Here is a 23,928-nt window from a genome sequence, read left to right as displayed (position 1 = left end):
CAGTCTGGTCTGCTGCTAAATGATGTGTGCACAAAGACACGTAGAGACATGACAGTCATGACAGGTGCCTTTTTCCAGCTCTACTACATTCTCCTCCATGATCTCTGACTGTCATGTAATTTTTTCTGGCATAAGATGTTGCTACACCTGTCTGACCAGCCTCTTCTCCAGCCCTAAAGGTGTTTTTTCACTCCGCCTCTGTTATGTGAAGGGTTTATAAACCGCAGCAGACTCTCAGAGCAGCAGAGGCTGGACTGAAGGTCAATAAAGCAGCTATTCATCCTGAGAGCTGAGGCACAAACGAGCACACAATGGTCGGTGAACAACGCTTTGTAATCAGTGCCCGCATTATCGGAGACGTGCACAGGGACACACCAAAACTCAAGGTGAGTTAAGAACTCAGACGCTATTTATTTGAGGTGTTAAATATCTTTGCTGTATTTATCTGAAAGCTTCTGGTAGCTCATCCTTTATTTTTCTCTCTCCACAGATGTTCATGATATCTGTGTCATGGTCTGACGAGGCTGAAGTTATCGTCTACAGGTCCTTCAAGGATTTCAAGAAATTCCATGTAAGTCACAAAAAAAAACTCTCACTTACTGTATTCAGTGTGCTTTTTATATTATAGGAATAATAATCGATATTTTTTTTCTCAACAGAGGCAGCTGAAAAACAGAATCCCTCTCATGAACCCTTTCAGGAAAAATGACAGAGTGATCCCCAAATTTAGAGGTAAAATTATTTCAACTGTGTTACAAGGTGTATTTAAATGGTCTCTCTTCTCAGCAAATCTAGTATTAATCCTGAAACAATTTCCTCTCCTCTCTACAGGGGAAACCAGGAGGAGCAGCCTCCAGCAGAAAGGATCCAAGCAATCCATCCAGCGCATGAAGTTCCTGGAGAGCTACTGTGACAAACTGTTGAAGTGCGACCAAACTGTGACTCAGAGCTCAGAGGTCACACAGTTCTTCATGCCCAAAGACCATGACCTGCAGCCAGACTTCACCAAGAACAGGTAGGTTGTCTTGTCAGTGTGTTAGTTCAAATTATGTGAGAGGTTGATAGAAGTTATTGATTATTAAATGACTGACTTCTCTCTCATACAGCATCATGATCATGCTGTCTGATGATCTGCCTGATGGCTCAGGTGGAGGAGGGGGGGATGTGACTAGCCAGCATGTGGGCAGCGTCACTCACCCATTTGTCACCCAAACTTACCGCTGCGTGGCTGCTTACGAGACAAAGGATACCAAGAATCGTCCGTTTAAGGTCGCTGTGGATGAGAAGCTGGATGTCCTGATTAAAGACCCTGCAGGTCAGTGCTTTACCTTTCAGTACTTTGCAGTTGCTTACTGAAAATCAGCAAACACCTTGAGCTTCACACCCATTTCTGTTATGCTGACAGTACGTTATATTTCCTCTCCAGGTTGGTGGTTGGTGGAGAGCGAGGATAAGGTTTTGGCTTGGTTTCCTGCTCCCTACCTGGAGTTGTGGGAAGGAGAGGACGATGATGACGCTGAATTCCAGCTTGCAGGTGTGTGTTACTTGTAGCCCTTCATCAAAAAATATGTGCACTCTGTTTTTATAAGGACAACCTGTGTATTCATCCTTATTTTGCCACATGTCTCAAAAAAATGTTATCTGTACAGCAGTTGCTGAGCTTCTTGTCTATTTGTGACATTTAGGTGCCCTGTACTGTGCCGTGAGAAGTTATTCGACTAAGAAGGAAGACGAGGTGTCTGTGCCCATTGGCTCTATAGTGGAGGTGCTGAGGAAGTCTGACAACGGCTGGTGGCTCATAAGGTATCCCAATCTTATCTGTCTGCACTGCAAACAATAGAGAATAGGAATAAGGAGCACATCAAAAGAGGCTGTGGTGAAGCGTTCATGTCATCACATGCAAACACATCACAAATGTACAAATACATTCCTAAACTTATTCTAGGGTTTTACCATACTTTGCAATTGTTGAACAAAGTTGTAATAAATACCCTATTCCTTGCAATCCTTTCTACAGATTCAATGGCAAGTTAGGTTACATCCCCTCCATGAACCTGCAACCATACAACAACCCACGAGCAGGCCTTTACAGCCTGCAGAGAAAGCTGCACAGCTCCACTCTGAACCTGGCAACCAGCAGGGAACCTCAGGCTTCTCGTCCATCCAGCATCAACAAAGAAAACAGCCCACAACAGGGTTCTGCAGGTCAGTCCAGAGTAGAGCCCAGTGTGCCCGGGCGTCTCCACAAGGCCCGATCTCTGGATGTTCTTTCTGAGACCTGGTCGCAAACACAGATGGAGAGGGACGCCTCAACTACAGACGGCCATGCACGCAGCATAAGCAACACAAGCAACACAAACGAATCAAGCGACGCAAGCACCGAGATCAGCTTCTCCTCAAGCAGCGAATCGTCCCCAAGTTTAAGAGAGGAAGAGCAGCGCGAGAGCCACACAGGCAGTCCTGCAGCCTCACCCCAGCCTAGTGTCAGCCCCGATCTCATCCTCTCCGACCGCCGCGGCTCCAACACTAGCTCTGACAGCTCTGGATCTGTCGGCTCCAAAGGCAGCAAGACGGCCTCAATGGCTCCCAGGGTGCCACCCAGACCCAAAACCGAGGAGATCCTGACCCACTGCACCACCATGACCCGCAAGGCAGCCCTGGCCACCAAGACCCGGCTTCAGATTCAGCCAGAGTCCATCCACAGCCGCTAGGGAATCACAAGCCTTTAATTCGTGTAATGTAACATATTTAAACTGTTCAATCCCACAGGGTTAGTCAAATGTATTTTGTGCATCATTGTTCGTATCTCTATTTTAAATTCTTGTCACACCAAAGATTGAAGAGATGGCAACCCAGACAATGCTGAATACTATAAGATACCATAATAATAATAATGTAGCTTCAGTGAAGCATCAGAAGGAGCAGGTACAAGAAAATGTATGTGACATTGTCATACGGTCGTAAACAAATATTTTATCTAGCTTTGAAGCCACTTAAGGGTAATTTAAGTGGATGTAACAGCATCAAAGAACACCTCAATGGAAAGACAGAAAGTCGGTGTGAAGGCTTTTTGATTGACTGAGAAATGAATCCATTGAAATGTGACTTGTTGAGAGCTTGTTGAAAGGAGTGCCAGTTTCTTGTGAGAACTTATTTAATTCTTATTTAATTATTACCTTCCATTTCTGTTTTGTTGCTTAATGTATGGATATTTATATCGTTGTCCCTTTATGTAATGTACGTGCTGCGTTATAACCTGTTCACAATGCAGCATCATAATGTGTAAGTTTAACATAAACATGTCAATAAAATCTAATTTACAATAAAGTAACAATGGCTGTTTAATGGATATAGAAGAGAAGAGTGGGTATGTATGTGGGTAACCATAATTTGACAGATATCTCAAAATTAAATGTTTTTTTTAAAAATATCTGAATGCAGTCTGCTGCAAAACAGCTACAGGTACATCTCTGGCCACATATTGCATTATGGTGATGATTTTTTCCTATACATGGGGTTAAATAGCCAAAAGTAAGAATAATAATAACAATAACAATCTTTATTCATATTGTGTCTTTCTTAACAAGGTTTCAAGGTGCTGCACAAATTAATGCAACAGACATTAAAACCAACTGTCAAGTAATAACACAACATAAGTATGTGAATCAAACTTCAGATAACAGAAGCAGAAATAAAATCCCACAAGAATGCATACAATGATAAAATACACTAACATGAAAATAAGCATCTAACAAAAGCTTTTAAAAAGGTAGGTTTTCAAAATACATTCAAACGCAGATACAGAGCTAAATAACCTGAGATCTGAGAAGTTAAATGTAAAAAAATTAAATCAATTCTTAAAGTAACTGCACCGATGGAGGCCAGCACTAATAGGACTAATATGTCTATATTTTAAAAAATTATGTATTTTGTACCAGTTGTAAATAGTGATTGCTGTTTTGGCTAAGACATGAGTATAATGTGTTGCAAGGAGAACAACATGTAATTCAGGTACGTTCAGTTGAAGAAACCAAACCACGAACATTACTTACTACTGAGATCAAAGCTGCAGGGAGTTCATTATTGTTGCAATGATATTATAGTTCATTATCATGCTATTTTTTTAGGTCTGTCATTGAGATCAACTACTGTATGTCAAGTAATGTCCCTGTAATGTCTTAGATAATAAGCACAAGGGTAAATATGATAAACATATATTGATAAATAACGAAAACTGTATTACTTTCCGATGCAACCCATGGGGGGCTCGAACCGGTAGGTTCATTTTGAAAAATGTTCTTAAGCGATAACCGACCCTTGTTAACCGAATATTAACCGTTAACCAAAAAGATTTGCGCCCCAGTTCACCCGTCCCCAGTTCACCCGTCCGGGAGCGTTAACTTAGCAGCTACAATGCTGCGTGTAGTCTCGTGGACAGGCAGCCACTTTCCCAGTAAAAGTCTCAACCGCACATCTAGTTTAGTTTAGCAGGTTGTCAGCAGTGTGTCTGCCCGGCGTAAAGATACTTTGTCTGTCTGGCATAACTTTAGTGAGTTACCAACAAACAGTGTGTATTTGTGCTACGTTAGCAGCTCTAGCATTGCCGGAGGCTCGCGTCTGCACACGTAGTCTGCGTAACTTTAGCGTGTTTCCAACAGACCGTGTGTGTGTGTTGGCGGTGAGTGTGAGGTTGTTGGTGGCGTTACAGCTGTGAACGTAGGTGTAGCAGTGTGTGGACACTTTATTTGTTGGTGAATAAATGCTATGAAACTGCAACTCCGCTCAAGCAAGCCGGAGACCGGAGCCGACTTCCTGTATCCTGCAACTCCGGCTCTGCCTCTTAAGGTGGGCTGTTAAGGTGGACCAGCTTTTCTCCTTAAAGTGACGAGCTACTCCTCTGAGCCGCTCAGCTTTTGAGTTAATTATTAACATTTCTTTTAACCATTTTAACTGATAGCGTTAATCGGTTAAAATGCTTAATGTCAGTTAACGGTTAAACGGCGGATCCCTAATCCAGACTTTAGACCAGGTTTTTGTTGGTCAATGGCGCGATTGCTTTCTTCTGCCTCAAGATAGCAATGCCCCAACAATGCTCAATAAAATGGGGCAAAAAAAGCAACAAAAAAAATAAGACAATAAATATGATTGATCACAAATGAATGATTTATCATCATTCATTTGCCATGCAATAAAAGGAAATAAACCTGGGGCATTTTTCTTACGAAGTAACTCCTCTGTTTACTTGAGGAGGGACACGTAGACAGGGTTTATTGTGTTTACAGAGAAAGACAATGCAATAAAAGGAAATAAATCTGGGACATTTTTCTTGCTAAGAATCAAGGTAACTCCTCTGTTTACTTGAGGAGGGTCAGGTAAAGTGGATTTATTGCTGTTACAGAAAAACACAAGGAAGCCTGAGGTGAAAAATTAGTCAGACACACACTGCTGATAAGTGACGACACACTTTTACTTTCTCATTGTTCAATCACCAAACCAGTTTTATGAATACACACTGTGTGTGTGTGTGTGTGTGTGTGTGTGTGTGTGTGTGTGTGTGTGTCATACAGTAGCGGAAACCTTAAGGAAGTGGCACGAGATGTACTTTAGGCCTATCAGTAATGTGATTCAACGCTGCTCATACTTTACCTGTCATCCCTATTATGTGTGACATGATGGAGGACATGACGTCCATAACAGGAAAAGAAAATATCCCCACAGAAAGTATGCAATACAGGATTCAGATTTCAATTGGCAATAATCCATTCTCACGTGAAGGTCGGATGGTTGTTAAAAAACTACCATAAAAACATTTTCACCCACAATTAGTCTGCCTCAGTTTGGATGAGATTTTACCATTCTGTAAGTTCCTTGTTTTTCCACTCTTAATGGAAAAGTAAAGGGATAAAAAAAGATTGAAAAAACAAATCTGAAAAAAATACTCCACCATTAAAATCATCATCATATTTGAGCACACATCATTTAGTAGCAGACCAGACTGCTGTGCAAAGGCAGTTACCGGAAGATAGGAGGAAGAACAAAAGCATGACTTAGGTACAAACCACTCTCCTGGAGTACATAATGTACAATAAAGAACTGCCAACATCAAACTCATGAATGAAATATGTGAAGGCATGCAGTTAGATTGACCTAATTGGCTCATGTTCAACGCTGATCTAAGATCTTGTCAATGGCAGGCTCTGACATGCCTGTATATCTATCACAGTGATAATGTACTGTACATGTTTGCTTTCTTTACATACAGTACATTATCAGTTATTTCAAACTAATAAACTACAAGCCCAAGAATAAAAAGATACTTAACCCCAAATTTCTCCCGATGGCTGTGTCATAGGTGTGTGAATGAGTATTTAGATTTAATCCTGATGAGCAGGTGGCACCTTGCATGGCAGCCTCTAGAAAGGCACTATATAAATGCAAGTTAATTTACCATTTACCATCCTCTCAGCCACTGGCTCTTTCAGGTAACACTCCAGGTCAGTTTTGAAGCTGGACTGGACTTCAACTGTGTGGTGAGCTGTTCCAAGAAGTTTTGCATATACTGTAGACTGTCTACAAGAGTTGGACGGGGATCGGTCTGAACTCTCTGTCTTTTTGCTGGATCCTCCGCTTCACCAGTCTCTTCTACTGTTTTTGAAATGTCACGTGCAGCTTCTTCTTTCAGCCAATATTTTGCTGTCTCTAGTGTCTCTGCCGAAGCAAAGGCCTTGCCCTTGTAATGGGGATCAAGGATAGTTGCCACCACCAAAGACTTTGTGTTAGGTGACGTCATCATAAAGTGATGATAAAGTGATTTATGTGAAGATAGACCCTGCTGTTGCAGCATCAGTTTCAGAACAGATACACGTGTGATTACGGAAGACTCTGAGTGGCTCATTTCCAGTGTAACTTCCTCAAGTGGCTCCAGTGTCTCAATCAGGTTTGACATGATATCCCACTGTGCAGCAGACTGACAGCTGATATGGTCATGCTCACTGGCATAAACATTCAGTGTGCGCCGCTGCTCATACATCCTCTGCAGCATGTGTAGTGTTGAGTTCCAGCGAGTGGGAACAGCTTGGATGATGCCGTTTGTTGGGAGTGTTTGGGCAGTACGGAGTGGCCAAAGTGACCTGCACAGCTCTTTAATGTGGCAATAATGTCCAGCACAGCTCTCTGACTGGAAAGGCCATCGTTGGTTAAAAGCTGTAGAGTGTGAGCAGTACAGCTTAAGTCTGGTAGGTCAGTTAAACTGATGCCTTTCACCATTTTGGCTCCACCATCCCTTAAAACAAAAACCACACGGCCTGTATTGACTTCCCAGGAGTCCAGCATTTCCAAAACTGTCTCTTGAATGTACTGTGCTGTATGGGATCCAGTCATAGTCATGACATTTAACACAACCCGCTGTCTGTTCCAGTCCTTTTGGATAGAATATCCTGTGAGGTTCATCTGTGATAAAGTAGTGCCTGACCAGCAGTCAGTTGGGAAGGCCATGAATGGTTCCTTTTCCGGTGTTATCAGAGTCTTCACCTTTGTCACAACATCAGTATGTTTCATCAAGCATATGCGTACAGTAGAATTTCTCATCCTTCATATTGTAAAGGGGCTCGGCAAGTCTCATAAGCCGCTGAAAACCAGCAACCACTGTGAACGGCTGGTTATCTGTAGCTATCATCTCTATAAATGCCTAGTCCATCTTTTTGGTCCTTGGGTACAAAGCTGTCCATTTTAACTGTTGATCAAAATAGTTGAGGGACTGTGACCTGTGGTTGAGACTTTTTTTGATTGTCAGAAGTTTTTTTTCAAAGTGTCAGAATGGGTCTCTGGTTGGCAGTGCTTAATGTGAGTTCACAAGTTGGAGGTATTTTTTGTTTTGGTTGTTGATGATCTCATATTTATAACTTCAAAGTCAAAGTTAGAAAAGTCAATTAGATATCTTCCAAAGTTAGTAAATCTTTTTAGAAAGGGAGGAGTTAGCAGAGGGGTACTTAGTTGGTTGCAATCTGCAACCACACCACTACATGCCACCAAATCCTACACACTGTCCCTTTAAAAGTTAAAAACTTGGGATAGTTGCTATAGCAATACAATCAGAAGCACTGTATTCTTATCTGAGCACACATCATTTAATAGCAGACCAGTCTGCTGTACAAAGCCAGTTACAGGAAGATAGGAGGAAGAAGAAAGCTTTCAAGACTGACAGATTTATGTACATACCAGAACATTTGGAGGTGTTTTTTCTGCCTCCTGGAGTACATGATGTACAATAAAGCACTGCCAACTTCAAACTCATTAATTAAATATGTGAAGGCATACAGTTAGATTGGCCTCATTGGCTCTTTCTACACTGACCTGATGTGTTAATCGCAGGCTCTGCCATGCCTGTATATCTATCACAGTGATAATGTACTATACATGCATGCTTTCTTTACATACCGTACATTGTCAGTTCGTTCAAACTAATAAACTACAGGCCCAGCAATAAGTATTTATGTGATAACAATTATACAAGGTATTATACATATTATAGTATGTAAGATGATACTGTAGTTGATTTAAAGGATAGATTCACAATTATTCAAGTATTTGAATAACAATACTGACACTCCAATAAGTATATTAAAAGGGTTATTTGTCGCTGTGATTGTTCCTCCTGTCTACAGGTACAGTATATGCAGGTGGTGCAAAGTGTACAGTCCTTGTTCTGTGAAAAATGCATTCTAAAGTTCAACTAAAGATAATGTGACAATTCAGCAGTCGAAGTTAGAAAAATCAATTAGATATCTTCCAAAGTCTTAGTAGGAAAAGAGCATTTTTCTCCCCATCACTTACCTTGAAAATGCTTTAACAAGGAATTTTATTGTGGACAGAATGAACATGATAATACTTTTAATGTACATAAATGCATGTGATGCTGGATTAAGATAGACTTAAACAAAACTATGAATATATCCTTTAAGGATGAGAGTGAGATGGTAGGCCTAGCCATGCTGTTTGCAGGCACAGCAATGCTGTAGAAGTCCCTGCTAAATGATGAACAGGTGCTGCCCTCTACTGTTTGCCTGAAGAGTCTATATGGTGTAAGATCAAAGCACATGCTCAACAGTTTAATGTCTCGCAAACGTATCTTTATTTTTGCATCCCACTATACAGCCTGAAGGAGAACACGTGCACAGACTAGCCCTATTTCATAAACTTTTTTTTTTATCAAACTCCTCACCAGGGTTCATCAACATTGGATGAAATCAGACATAATAATTAATAATAACTTGTTCATGGTGCAGCTTAGTTTTGTTATATTTTCAGAAGTCGTAGGACCATACTATATACATACTATACTAAGGTTGATGCTGATTATTAGCCTATATAACCGTAACTCCCTATAGGAGCAGATATGGTGGAAATGCAGCATATTTTCAACTGACGTAATACATCCATCCATCCATCCATTATCTGTAACACTTATCCTATTCAGGATCGCGAGGGGGCTGGAGCCGATCCTAGCTGACAATGGGCGAAGTGCAGCGTAAACCCTGGACAGGTCGCCAGCCTATCACAGGGCTGACATGTAGAGACATGACAGTCATGACAGGGCTTTTTCCAGCTCTACTACATTCTCCTCCATGATCTCTGACTGTCATGTAATTTTTTCTGGCATAAGATGTTGCTACACCTGTCTGACAAGCGTTTTCTCCAGCCCTAAAGGTTTTTTTTTATCTCGACTCCGCCTCCGTTATGTGAAGGGTTTATAAACCGCAGCAGACTCTCAGAGCAGCAGAGGAGCAGAGGCTGGACTGAAGGTCAATAGAGCAGCTATTCATCTCAAGAGCTGAGGCACAAACGAGCACACAATGGCCGGTGAACAACGCTTTGTAATCAGTGCCCGAATTATCGGAGACGTGCACAGGGACACACCAAAACTCAAGGTGAGTTAAGAACTCAGACGCTATTTATTTGAGGTGTTAAATATCTTTGCTGTATTTATGTGAAAGCTTCTGGTAGCTAATCCTTTATTTTTCTCTCTCCACAGATGTTCATGATATCAGTGTCATGGTATGACGAGGCTGAAGTTATCGTCTACAGGTCCTTCAAGGATTTCAAGAAATTCCATGTAAGTCCCAAAACAAAAACTCTCACTTAGTGTATTCAGTGTGCTTTTTATATTATAGGAATAATAATCAATATTTTTTTCTCAACAGAGGCAGCTGAAAAACAGATTCCCTCTCATGAACCCTTTCAGGAAAAATGACAGAGTGATCCCCAAATTTAGAGGTAAAATTATTTCAACTGTGTTACAAGGTGTATTTAAATGGTCTCTCTTCTCAGCAAATCTAGTATTAATCCTGAAACAATTTCCTCTCCTCTCTACAGGGGAAAGCAGGAGGAGCAGCCTCCAGCAGAAAGGATCCAAGCAATCCATCCAGCGCATGAAGTTCCTGGAGACCTACTGTGACAAACTGTTGAAGTGCGACCAAATTGTGACTCAGAGCTCAGAGGTCGCACAGTTTTTCATGCCCAAAGACCTTGACCTGCAGCCAGACTTCACCAAGAACAGGTAGGTTGTCTTGTCAGTGTGTTAGTTCAAATTATGTGAGAGGTTGATAGAAGTTATTTTTTATTAAATGACTGACTTCTCTCTCATACAGCATCATGATCATGCTGTCTGATGATCTGCCTGATGGCTCAGGTGGAGGAAGGGAGGATGTGACTCGCCAGCATGCGGGCAGCGTCACTCACCCGTTTGTCACCCAAACGTACCGCTGCGTGGCTGCTTACGAGACAAAGGATACCAAGAATCGTCCATTTAAGGTCGCTGTGGACGAGAAACTGGATGTCCTGATCAAAGACCCTGCAGGTCAGTGCTTTACCTTTCAGTACTTTGCAGTTGCTTACTGAAAATCAGCAATAACCTTGAGCTTCACACCCATTTCTGTTATGCTGACAGTACGTTATATTTCCTCTCCAGGTTGGTGGTTGGTGGAGAGCGAGGATAAGGTTTTGGCTTGGTTTCCTGCTCCCTACCTGGAGTTGTGGGAAGGAGAGGACGATGATGACGCTGAATTCCAGCTTGCAGGTGTGTGTTACTTGTAGCCCTTCATCAAAAAATATGTGCACTCTGTTTTTATAAAGACAACCTGTGTATTCGTCCTTATTTTGCCACATGTCTCAAGAAAGATTTGATCTGTACAGCAGTTGCTGACCTTGTTGTCTTTTTGTGACATTTAGGTGCCCTGTACTGTGCCGTGAGAAGTTATTCGACTAAGAAGGAAGACGAGGTGTCTGTGCCCATTGGCTCTATAGTGGAGGTGCTGAGGAAGTCTGACAACGGCTGGTGGCTCATAAGGTATCCCAATCTTATCTGTCTGCACTGCAAACAATAGACAATAGTCATATCATCACATGCAAACACATCACAAATGTACAAATAAATTCCAAAACTTATTGTAGGGTTTTACCATACTTTGCAATTGTTGAACAAAGTTGTAATAAATACCCTATTCCTTGCAATCCTTTCTACAGATTCAATGGCAAGTTAGGTTACATCCCCTCCATGAACCTGCAACCATACAACAACCCACGAGCAGGCCTTTACAGCCTGCAGAGAAAGCTGCACAGCTCCACTCTGAACCTGGCAACCAGCAGGGAACCTCAGGCTTCTCGTCCATTCAGCATCAACAAAGAAAACAGCCCACAACAGGGTCCTGCAGGTCAGTCCAGAGTAGAGCCCAGTGTGCCCGGGCATCTCCACAAGGCCCGATCTCTGGATGTTCTTTCTGAGACCTGGTCGCAAACACAGATGAAGAGGGACGCCTCAACTACAGACGGCCGTCCTCGCAGCATAAGCAACACAAGCGAATCAAGCGACGCAAGCACCGAGATCAGCTTCTCCTCAAGCAGCGAATCGTCCCCAAGTTTAAGAGAGGAAGAGCAGCGCGAGAGCCACACAGGCAGTCCTGCAGCCTCACCCCAGCCTAGTGTCAGCCCCGATCTCAGCCTCTCCGACCGCCGCGGCTCCAACACTAGCTCTGACAGCTCTGGATCTGTCAGCTCCAAAGGCAGCAAGACGGCCTCAATGGCTCCCAGGGTGCCACCCAGACCCAAAACCGAGGAGATCCTGACCCGCTGCACTACCATGACCCGCAAGGCAGCCCTGGCCACCAAGACCCGGCTTCAGATTCAGCCAGAGTCCATCCACAGCTGCTAGGGAATCACAAGCCTTTAATTCATGAAGTATTCATGTAACATATTTAAACTGTTCAATCCCACAGGGTTAGTCAAATGTGTTTTGTGCATCATTGTTCGTATCTCTGTTTTAAGTTCTTGTCACACCAAGATTGAAGAGATAGCAACCCAGACAATGCTGAATACTATAAGATACCATAATAATAATAATGTAGCTTCAGTGAAGCATTAGAAGGAGCAGGTTCAAGAAAATGTATGTGACATTGTCATACGGTCGTAAACAAATATTTTATCTAGCTTTGAAGCCACTTAAGGGTAAATTTAAGTTGATGTAACAGCATCAAAGAACACCTTAATGGAAAGACAGAAAGTCGGTGTGAAGGCTTTTTGATTGACTGACAAATTAATCCATTGAAATGTGACGGGCGTGGTAAACAAGCTGTCAGCACTGTCTGCCAACAGCTTGTTGAAAGGAGTGCCAGTTTCTTGTGAGAACTTATTTAATTCTTATTTAATTATTACCTTCCATTTCTGTTTTGTTGCTTAATGTATGGATATTTATATCGTTGTCCCTTTATGTACTGTATGTGCTGCGTTATAACCTGTTCACAATGCAGCATCATAATGTGTAAAGTGTGTATGTTTAACATAAACATGTCAATAAAATCTAATTTACAACAAAGTACCAAGATGTGCCCGTTTAATGGATATAGAAGAGAAGAGTTTGTATGTATTTGGGTAACCATAACTTTTCAGATATCTCAAAATTAAATGTTGTTTTAAAAAATATCTGAAGACATTCTGCTGCAAAACAGCTACAGGTGATGCATTGTACATCTCTGGCCACAATTTGCATTATGATGATGATTTTTTCCTATACATGGGGATAAATAGCCAAAAGTAATAATAATAACAATAACAATCTTTATTCATATTGTGTCTTTCTTAACAAGGTTTCAAGGTGCTGCACAAATTAATGCAACAGACATTAAAACCAACTGTCAAGTAATAACACAACACAAGTATGTATGAATCAAACTTCAGATAACGCAAGCAGCAATAAAATCACACAAGAATGCATACAATGATAAAATACACTAACGTTAAAATAAGCACATAAAAGCTTTTAAAAAAGTAGGTTTTCAAAAGACATTTAAACTCAGATACAGAGCTATATAACCTGAGATCTGGGAAGTTAAATATAAAAAAATGAAATCGTTCTTAAAGTAACTGCACCGATGGAGGCCAGCAGCTAAAATAGGACTAATATGTCTATATTTATATAAATACTGTGTATATATCCATATTTCCTGGATCCGGTTCAAAGCTGTGGAGACGCATTTTGTACCAGTTGTAAATAGTGCATGCTGTTTTGGCCAAGACATTAGTATAATGTGTTGCAAGGAGAACAACATGTAATTCAGGTACGTTCAGGTGAAGAAACAAAACCACGAACATGACTTACTGCTGAGATCAAAGCTGCAGGGAATTCATTATGGTTGCAATGATATTATAGTTCATTATCATGCTATGTTTTTTAAAGGGCTGTCATTAAGATCAACTACTGTATGTCAAGTCCAGTACACTTTAGAGAGCAGATCACATGTAGATTGAACCCACTGCAGTAGAGTTGATTCAATCTACATTACATTAAACACATTAAACCAATTAAAGTGTCATCTTCCATTCCCTTTAAAAGCCAGGTGCGCCTGCACATTGGCGCATTGCTATTTAAAAGGCGGATTCCGCAAACTGGTATAGCAAGCCATTTTCTCCTGAGGAAACAGATCCGCTCGTGCACAAAGTGAAGGTGCGCAAGCAGACATACTGTATGTGGTCCTTGGTCGGTGGACCTGCGCCATCTCCCAATCCTTTGTCCCATTAACAACTCCATTTGACTGCACGTGAGCAAATGCACCGATAACCTATTTAACCAGAGCAGGCAGCACGAGTGGGGGGGAGGAGGTTATAGATAATAAGCACCAGGATAAATATGATAAACATATATTGATAAACAACAAAAACTGTATTTCTTTCCGATGCAACCCACGGGGGGCTCGAACCGGCTGCGCGGAATCCAGACTTTAGACCAGGTTTTTGTTGGTCAATGGCGCGATTGCTTTCTTCTGTCTCAAGATAGCAATGCGCCAACAAAGAGCCAGATGGTTGCAAGTGTATTTGCTACTTACACAACATGGCCGCTGAACATGAAAATGTCAACTGCGTCGGTCTGAAACTAGCAATGACAGTTGTGCGATGCTCTTTGCCCCTATGTGCTGGGTTTTAATTAAATTAATCTTTTTATATTCTGTTTGCTCAATAAAATGTGGCAATTTAAAAAAGAAACGACAATAAATATGACTTTTATGATCATTCATTTGCCATGCAGTAAAAGGAAATAGACCTGAGGCATTTTTCTTACTAAGAATCCCGGTAACTCCTCTGTTTACAGGAGGAGGGACACGTACACAGGATTTATTGTGATTACAGAGAAAGACAATGCAATAAAAGGAAATAAATCTGGGACATTTTTCTTGCTAAGAATCAAGGTAACTCCTCTGTTTACTTGAGGAGTGTCAGATAAAGTGGATTTATTGCTGTTACAGAAAAACACAAGGAAGCCTGAGGTGAAAAATTAGTCAGACACACGCTGCTGATAAGTGACGACACACTTTTACTTTCTCATTGTTCATTCACCAAACCAGTTTTATGAATACACACTGTGTGTGTGTGTGTGTGTGTGTGTGTGTGTGTGTGTGTGTGTGTATGTGTGTGTGTGTGTGTGTCATACAGTAGCGGAAACCTTAAGGAAGTGGCACGAGATGTACTTTAGGCCTATCAGTAATGTGGTTCAACGCTGCTCATACTTTACCTGGCATCCCTATTACGTGTGACATGATGGTGGACATGACGTCCATAACAGGAAAAGAAAAATATCCCCACAGAAAGTATGCAATTCAGGATTCAGATTTCAAATGGCAATAATCCATTCTCACGTGAAGGTCGGATGGTTGTTAAAAAACTACCATAAAAACATTTTCACCCACAATTAGTCTGCCTCAGTTTGGATGAGATTTTACCATTCTGTAAGTTCCTTGTTTTTCCTCTCTTAATGGAAAAGCAAAGGGATAAAAAAAGATTGAAAAAACAAATCTGAATAAATACTCCACCATTAAAATCATCATCATATTTGAGCACACATCATTTAGTAGCAGACCAGACTGCTGTGCAAAGGCAGTTACCGGAAGATAGGAGGAAGAACAAAAGCATGACTTAGGTACAAACCACTCTCCTGGAGTACATAATGTACAATAAAGAACTGCCAACATCAAACTCTAGATTGACCTAATTGGCTCATGTTCAACGCTGATCTAAGGTCTTGTCAATGGCAGGATCTGACATGCCTGTATATCTATCACAGTGATAATGTACTGTACATGTTTGCTTTCTTTACATACAGTACATTGTCAGTTATTTCAAACTAATAAACTACAAGCCCAAGAATAAACATTTATAACCAATCGATAACCAATCGGAAAGTCGGCAGCGATCAATCCCCGGCTCCTCCAGTCCACATGTCGAAATGTCCTTGAGCAAGATACTTAACTCCAAATTTCTCACGATGGCTGTGTCATTGGTGTGTGAATGAGTATTTAGATTAGATCCTGATGAGCAGGTGGCACCTTGCATGGCAGCCTCTACAAAGGCACTATATAAATGCAAGTTCATTTACCATTTACCATCCTCTCAGCCACCGGCTCTTTCAGGTAACACTCCGGGTCAGTTTTGAAGCTGGACTGGACTTCAACTGTGTGGTAAGCTGTTCCAAGAAGTTTTGCATATACTGTAGACTGTCTACAAGAGTTGGACGAGGATCGGTCTAAACTCTCTGTCTTTTTGCTGGATCCTCCGCTTCACCAGTCTCTTCTACTGTTTTTGAAATGTCACGTGCAGCTTCTTCTTTCAGCCAATATTTTGCTGTCTCTAGTGTCTCTGCCGAAGCAAAGGCTTTGCCCTTGTAATGGGGATCAAGGATAGTTGCCACCACCAAAGACTTTGTGTTAGGTGACGTCATCATAAAGTGATGATAAAGTGATTTATGTGAAGATAGACCCTGCTGTTGCAGCATCAGTTTCAGAACAGATACACGTGTGATTACGGAAGACTCTGAGTGGCTCATTTCCAGTGTAACTTCCTCAAGTGGCTCCAGTGTCTCAATCAGGTTTGACATGATATCCCACTGTGCAGCAGACTGACAGCTGATATGGTCATGCTCACTGGCATAAACATTCAGTGTGCGCCGCTGCTCATACATCCTCTGCAGCATGTGTAGTGTTGAGTTCCAGCGAGTGGGAACAGCTTGGATGATGCCGTTTGTTGGGAGTGTTTGGGCAGTACGGAGTGGCCAAAGTGACCTGCACAGCTCTTTAATGTGGCAATAATGTCCAGCACAGCTCTCTGACTGGAAAGGCCATCGTTGGTTAAAAGCTGTAGAGTGTGAGCAGTACAGCTTAAGTCTGGTAGGTCAGTTAAACTGATGCCTTTCACCATTTTGGCTCCACCATCCCTTAAAACAAAAACCACACGGCCTGTATTGACTTCCCAGGAGTCCAGCATTTCCAAAACTGTCTCTTGAATTTACTGTGCTGTATGGGATCCAGTCATAGTCATGACATTTAACACAACCCGCTGTCTGTTCCAGTCCTTTTGGATAGAATATCCTGTGAGGTTCATCTGTGATAAAGTAGTGCCTGACCAGCAGTCAGTTGGGAAGGCCATGAATGGTTCCTTTTCCGGTGTTATCAGAGTCTTCACCTTTGTCACAACATCAGTATGTTTCATCAAGCATATGCGTACAGTAGAATTTCTCATCCTTCATATTGTAAAGGGGCTCGGCAAGTCTCATAAGCCGCTGAAAACCAGCAACCACTGTGAACGGCTGGTTATCTGTAGCTATCATCTCTATAAATGCCTAGTCCATCTTTTTGGTCCTTGGGTACAAAGCTGTCCATTTTAACTGTTGATCAAAATAGTTGAGGGACTGTGACCTGTGGTTGAGACTTTTTTTGATTGTCAGAAGTTTTTTTTCAAAGTGTCAGAATGGGCTTCTGGATGGCAGTGCTTAATGTGAGTTCACAAGTTGGAGGTATTTTTTGTTTTGGTTGTTGATGATCTCATATTTATAACTTCAAAGTCAAAGTTAGAAAAATCAATTAGATATCTTCCAAAGTTCGTAAGTCTTTTTAGTAAGAAAAGAGCATTTTTCTCCCCCATCACTTACCTTGAAAATGCTTTAAGAAGGATGAATCAATCACTTCTGGTGAATCAATCAGCCTTTTTTTGTAAGGTTTCTTATCAGATATATATTCAAAGCTGTAAGGATAATACGTGTATTATTATGTTCATAAATGTACATAAAGGCATGTGATGCCTCATGAATGTACATAAAGGCATGTGATGCTGGATTGAGATAGACTTAAACAAAACTATGAACATATCCTTTAAGGATGAGAGTGAGATGGTAGGTCTAGTCATGCTGTTTGCATGCACAGCAATGCTGTAGAAGTCCCTGCTAAATGATGAACAGGTGCTGCCCTCTAATGTTTGCTTGAAGAATCTGGTGTAAGATCAGTACATCCCACTACACAGCCTGCACAGACTTGCCCTTTTCATAACCTTCTTATTTGAACTACTTTAAAGTTTCTCCAGCATTCATAAACTTTATTGAACATGAGCCAATGAGGTCAATGTAACTGGATGCCTCCACATATTTCATTCGGAAAAACAAGTTCTAAATAATCTGGTATGTACTGTACATACTGTGAGTCTGTTAATCTTGAAAATGAAATCACGCTTTCTTCTTCCTCATGTATTCCTGTAACTGGCTTTGCACTGCAGTCTGGTCTGCTGCTAAATGATGTGTGCACAAATATTAGTACAGTGCGTGATTGATTGCCTGAAGAGGCTATATGGTGTAAGATCAGAGCACATGTTCAACAGTTTAATGTCTCGCAAACGTATCTTTATTTTTGCATCCCACTATACAGACTGAAGGGGAACACGTGCACAGACTTGCCCTTTTCATGAACTTTTTTTTTAATCAAACTCCTCACCAGGGTTCATCAACATTGGATGAAATCAGACATAATAATTAATAATAACTTGTTCATGGTGCAGCTTAGTTTTGTTATATTTTCAGAAGTCGTAGGACCATACTATACTAAGGTTGAAGCTGATTATTAGCCTATATAACCGTAACTATCTATAGGGGCGGATATAGTGGAAATGTAGCATATTTTCAACGGACGTAATACATCCATCCATCCATCCATTATCTGTAACACTAATCCGATTCAGGATCGCGAGGGGGCTGGAGCCGATCCTAGCTGACAATGGGCGAAGTGCGTGGTACACCCTTGACAGGTCGCCAGCCTATCACAGGGCTGACACGTAGAGACATGACAGTCATGACAGGGCTTTTTCCAGCTCTATTACATTCTCCTCCATGATCTCTGACTGTCATGTAATTTTTTCTGGCATAAGATGTTGCTACACCTGTCTGACAAGCGTTTTCTCCAGCCCTAAAGGTTTTTTTTATCTCGACTCCGCCTCCGTTATGTGAAGGGTTTATAAACCGCAGCAGACTCTCAGAGCAGCAGAGGCTGGACTGAAGGTCAATAGAGCAGCTATTCATCTCAAGAGCTGAGGCACAAACGAGCACACGATGGCCGGTGAACAACGCTTTATAATCAGTGCCCGCATTATCGGAGACGTGCACAGGGACACACCAAAACTCAAGGTGAGTTAAGAACTCAGACGCTATTTATTTGAGGTGTTAAATATCTTTGCTGTATTTATGTGAAAGCTTCTGGTAGCTAATCCTTTATTTTTCTCTCTCCACAGATGTTCATGATATCAGTGTCATGGTCTGACGAGGCTGAAGTTATCGTCTACAGATCCTTCAAGGATTTCATGAAATTCCATGTAAGTCCCAAAAAAAACTCTCACTTACTGTATTCAGTGTGCTTTTTATATTATAGGAATAATAATCTATATTTTTTTTCTCAACAGAGGCAGCTGAAAAACAGATTCCCTCGCATGAACCCTTTCAGGAAAAATGACAGAGTGATCCCCAAATTTAGAGGTAAAATTATTTCAACTGTGTTACAAGGTGTATTTAAATGGTCTCTCTTCTCAGCAAATCTAGTATTAATCCTGAAACAATTTCCTCTCCTCTCTACAGGGGAAAGCAGGAGGAGCAGCCTCCAGCAGAAAGGAACCAAGCGATCCATCCAGCGCATGAAGTTCCTGGAGACCTACTGTGACAAACTGTTGAAGTGCGACCAAATTGTGACTCAGAGCTCAGAGGTCGCACAGTTCTTCATGCCCAAAGACCTTGACCTGCAGCCAGACTTCACCAAGAACAGGTAGGTTGTCTTGTCAGTGTGTTAGTTCAAATTATGTGAGAGGTTGATAGAAGTTATTGATTATTAAATGACTGACTTCTCTCTCATACAGCATCATGATCATGCTGTCTGATGATCTGCCTGATGGCTCAGGTGGAGGAAGGGAGGATGTGACTCGCCAGCATGCGGGCAGCGTCACTCACCCGTTTGTCACCCAAACGTACCGCTGCGTGGCTGCTTACGAGACAAAGGATACCAAGAATCGTCCATTTAAGGTCGCTGTGGACGAGAAACTGGATGTCCTGATCAAAGACCCTGCAGGTCAGTGCTTTACCTTTCAGTACTTTGCAGTTGCTTACTGAAAATCAGCAATAACCTTGAGCTTCACACCCATTTCTGTTATGCTGACAGTACGTTATATTACCTCTCCAGGTTGGTGGCTGGTGGAGAGCGAGGATAAGGTTTTGGCTTGGTTTCCTGCTCCCTACCTGGAGTTGTGGGAAGGAGAGGACGATGATGACGCTGAATTCCAGCTTGCAGGTGTGTGTTACTTGTAGCCCTTCATCAAAAAATATGTGCACTCTGTTTTTATAAAGACAACCTGTGTATTCGTCCTTATTTTGCCACATGTCTCAAGAAAGATTTGATCTGGACAGCAGTTGCTGACCTTGTTGTCTTTTTGTGACATTTAGGTGCCCTGTACTGTGCCGTGAGAAGTTATTCGACTAAGAAGGAAGACGAGGTGTCTGTGCCCATTGGCTCTATAGTGGAGGTGCTGAGGAAGTCTGACAACGGCTGGTGGCTCATAAGGTATCCCAATCTTATCTGTCTGTACTGCAAACAATAGAGAATAGGAATAAGGAGCACATCAAAAGAGGCTGTTGTGAAGTGTTCATGTCATCACATGCAAACACATCACAAATGTACAAATACATTCCAAAACTTATTGTAGGGTTTTACCATACTTTGCAATTGTTGAACAAAGTTGTAATAAATACCCTATTCCTTGCAATCCTTTCTACAGATTCAATGGCAAGTTAGGTTACATCCCCTCCATGAACCTGCAACCATACAACAACCCACGAGCAGGCCTTTACAGCCTGCAGAGAAAGCTGCACAGCTCCACTCTGAACCTGGCAACCAGCAGGGAACCTCAGGCTTCTCGTCCATTCAGCATCAACAAAGAAAACAGCCCACAACAGGGTCCTGCAGGTCAGTCCAGAGTAGAGCCCAGTGTGCCCGGGCGTCTCCACAAGGCCCGATCTCTGGATGTTCTTTCTGAGACCTGGTCGCAAACACAGATGAAGAGGGACGCCTCAACTACAGACGGCCGTCCTCGCAGCATAAGCAACACAAGCGAATCAAGCGACGCCTCAACTACAGACGGCCGTCCTCGCAGCATAAGCAACACAAGCGAATCAAGCGACGCAAGCACCGAGATCAGCTTCTCCTCAAGCAGCGAATCGTCCCCAAGTTTAAGAGAGGAAGAGCAGCGCGAGAGCCACACAGGCAGTCCTGCAGCCTCACCCCAGCCTAGTGTCAGCCCCGATCTCAGCCTCTCCGACCGCCGCGGCTCCAACACTAGCTCTGACAGCTCTGGATCTGTCAGCTCCAAAGGCAGCAAGACGGCCTCAATGGCTCCCAGGGTGCCACCCAGACCCAAAACCGAGGAGATCCTGACCCGCTGCACTACCATGACCCGCAAGGCAGCCCTGGCCACCAAGACCCGGCTTCAGATTCAGCCAGAGTCCATCCACAGCCGCTAGGGAATCACAAGCCTTTAATTCATGAAGTATTCATGTAACATATTTAAACTGTTCAATCCCACAGGGTTAGTCAAATGTGTTTTGTGCATCATTGTTCGTATCTCGGTTTTAAGTTCTTGTCACACCAAGATTGAAGAGATAGCAACCCAGACAATGCTGAATACTATAAGATACCATAATAATAATAATGTAGCTTCAGTGAAGCATCAGAAGGAGCAGGTTCAAGAAAATGTATGTGACATTGTCATATGGTCGTAAACAAATATTTTATCTAGCATTGAAGCCACTTAAGGGTAAATTTAAGTTGATGTAACAGCATCAAAGAACACCTTAATGGAAAGACAGAAAGTCGGTGTGAAGGCTTTTTGATTGACTGACAAATTAATCCATTGAAATGTGACGGGCGTGGTAAACAAGCTGTCAGCACTGTCTGCCAACAGCTTGTTGAAAGGAGTGCCAGTTTCTTGTGAGAACTTATTTAATTCTTATTTAATTATTACCTTCCATTTCTGTTTTGTTGCTTAATGTATGGATATTTATATCGTTGTCCCTTTATGTACTGTATGTGCTGCGTTATAACCTGTTCACAATGCAGCATCATAATGTGTAAAGTGTGTATGTTTAACATAAACATGTCAATAAAATCTAATTTACAACAAAGTACCAAGATGTGCCCGTTTAATGGATATAGAAGAGAAGAGTTTGTATGTATTTGGGTAACCATAACTTTTCAGATATCTCAAAATTAAATGTTGTTTTAAAAAATATCTGAAGACATTCTGCTGCAAAACAGCTACAGGTGATGCATTGTACATCTCTGGCCACAATTTGCATTATGATGATGATTTTTTCCTATACATGGGGATAAATAGCCAAAAGTAATAATAATAACAATAACAATCTTTATTCATATTGTGTCTTTCTTAACAAGGTTTCAAGGTGCTGCACAAATTAATGCAACAGACATTAAAACCAACTGTCAAGTAATAACACAACACAAGTATGTATGAATCAAACTTCAGATAACGCAAGCAGCAATAAAATCACACAAGAATGCATACAATGATAAAATACACTAACGTTAAAATAAGCACATAAAAGCTTTTAAAAAAGTAGGTTTTCAAAAGACATTTAAACTCAGATACAGAGCTATATAACCTGAGATCTGGGAAGTTAAATATAAAAAAATGAAATCGTTCTTAAAGTAACTGCACCGATGGAGGCCAGCAGCTAAAATAGGACTAATATGTCTATATTTATATAAATACTGTGTATATATCCATATTTCCTGGATCCGGTTCAAAGCTGTGGAGACGCATTTTGTACCAGTTGTAAATAGTGCATGCTGTTTTGGCCAAGACATTAGTATAATGTGTTGCAAGGAGAACAACATGTAATTCAGGTACGTTCAGGTGAAGAAACAAAACCACGAACATGACTTACTGCTGAGATCAAAGCTGCAGGGAATTCATTATGGTTGCAATGATATTATAGTTCATTATCATGCTATTTTTTAAAAGGGCTGTCATTAAGATCAACTACTGTATGTCAAGTCCAGTACACTTTAGAGAGCAGATCACATGTAGATTGAACCCACTGCAGTAGAGTTGATTCAATCTACATTACATTAAACACATTAAACCAATTAAAGTGTCATCTTCCATTCCCTTTAAAAGCCAGGTGCGCCTGCACATTGGCGCATTGCTATTTAAAAGGCGGATTCCGCAAACTGGTATAGCAAGCCATTTTCTCCTGAAGAAACAGATCCGCTCGTGCACAAAGTGAAGGTGCGCAAGCAGACATACTGTATGTGGTCCTTGGTCGGTGGACCTGCGCCATCTCCCAATCCTTTGTCCCATTAACAACTCCATTTGACTGCACGTGAGCAAATGCACCGATAACCTATTTAACCAGAGCAGGCAGCACGAGTGGGGGGGAGGAGGTTATAGATAATAAGCACCAGGATAAATATGATAAACATATATTGATAAACAACAAAAACTGTATTTCTTTCCGATGCAACCCATGGGGGGCTCGAACCGGCTGCGCGGAATCCAGACTTTAGACCAGGTTTTTGTTGGTCAATGGCGCGATTGCTTTCTTCTGTCTCAAGATAGCAATGCGCCAACAAAGAGCCAGATGGTTGCAAGTGTATTTGCTACTTACACAACATGGCCGCTGAACATGAAAATGTCAACTGCGTCGGTCTGAAACTAGCAATGACAGTTGTGCGATGCTCTTTGCCCCTATGTGCCGGGTTTTAATTAAATTAATCTTTTTATATTCTGTTTGCTCAATAAAATGTGGCAATTTAAAAAAGAAACGACAATAAATATGACTTTTATGATCATTCATTTGCCATGCAGTAAAAGGAAATAGACCTGAGGCATTTTTCTTACTAAGAATCCCGGTAACTCCTCTGTTTACAGGAGGAGGGACACGTACACAGGATTTATTGTGATTACAGAGAAAGACAATGCAATAAAAGGAAATAAATCTGGGACATTTTTCTTGCTAAGAATCAAGGTAACTCCTCTGTTTACTTGAGGAGTGTCAGATAAAGTGGATTTATT

General features: G+C 41.6%; 3 protein-coding genes across 6 annotated transcripts; all 3 read left to right on the top strand.

The window, feature by feature from the left end:
- Positions 1-220: 220 nt before the first annotated feature.
- On the top strand, positions 221-3,327 carry LOC141758962 (NADPH oxidase organizer 1-like). Its single transcript, XM_074620817.1, has 8 exons — positions 221-386; positions 491-571; positions 660-732; positions 832-1,015; positions 1,107-1,315; positions 1,427-1,534; positions 1,686-1,803; positions 2,018-3,327. Exons 1-8 carry the CDS (start codon positions 312-314, stop codon positions 2,709-2,711), a joined length of 1,542 nt encoding a protein of 513 aa, XP_074476918.1. The 5' UTR covers positions 221-311; the 3' UTR covers positions 2,712-3,327.
- Positions 3,328-9,776: 6,449 nt separating this feature from the next.
- Positions 9,777-12,866, top strand: LOC141758966 (NADPH oxidase organizer 1-like). Its single transcript, XM_074620823.1, has 8 exons — positions 9,777-9,926; positions 10,031-10,111; positions 10,200-10,272; positions 10,372-10,555; positions 10,647-10,855; positions 10,967-11,074; positions 11,227-11,344; positions 11,521-12,866. Exons 1-8 carry the CDS (start codon positions 9,852-9,854, stop codon positions 12,203-12,205), a joined length of 1,533 nt encoding a protein of 510 aa, XP_074476924.1. The 5' UTR covers positions 9,777-9,851; the 3' UTR covers positions 12,206-12,866.
- Positions 12,867-18,832: 5,966 nt separating this feature from the next.
- LOC141758963 (NADPH oxidase organizer 1-like) lies at positions 18,833-22,015 on the top strand. 4 transcript variants are annotated; one of them, XM_074620818.1, is made up of 9 exons: positions 18,833-18,982; positions 19,087-19,167; positions 19,255-19,327; positions 19,427-19,610; positions 19,702-19,910; positions 20,022-20,129; positions 20,282-20,399; positions 20,614-20,918; positions 20,973-22,015. In XM_074620818.1, exons 1-9 carry the CDS (start codon positions 18,908-18,910, stop codon positions 21,353-21,355), a joined length of 1,536 nt encoding a protein of 511 aa, XP_074476919.1. In that variant the 5' UTR covers positions 18,833-18,907; the 3' UTR covers positions 21,356-22,015. The 4 variants fall into 4 exon arrangements, with proteins under 4 accessions (XP_074476919.1, XP_074476922.1, XP_074476920.1 ...); XM_074620821.1 differs by having other exon boundaries at positions 20,614-20,930; positions 20,989-22,015; XM_074620819.1 differs by having other exon boundaries at positions 20,614-20,945; positions 21,004-22,015.
- Positions 22,016-23,928: the final 1,913 nt, after the last annotated feature.

This window comes from Sebastes fasciatus, chromosome 20 (genome assembly GCF_043250625.1).
Source record: "Sebastes fasciatus isolate fSebFas1 chromosome 20, fSebFas1.pri, whole genome shotgun sequence".
In the NCBI taxonomy this organism is placed as follows: domain Eukaryota; kingdom Metazoa; phylum Chordata; class Actinopteri; order Perciformes; family Sebastidae; genus Sebastes; species Sebastes fasciatus.
This window is presented reverse-complemented; position numbering and strand designations above follow the sequence as displayed.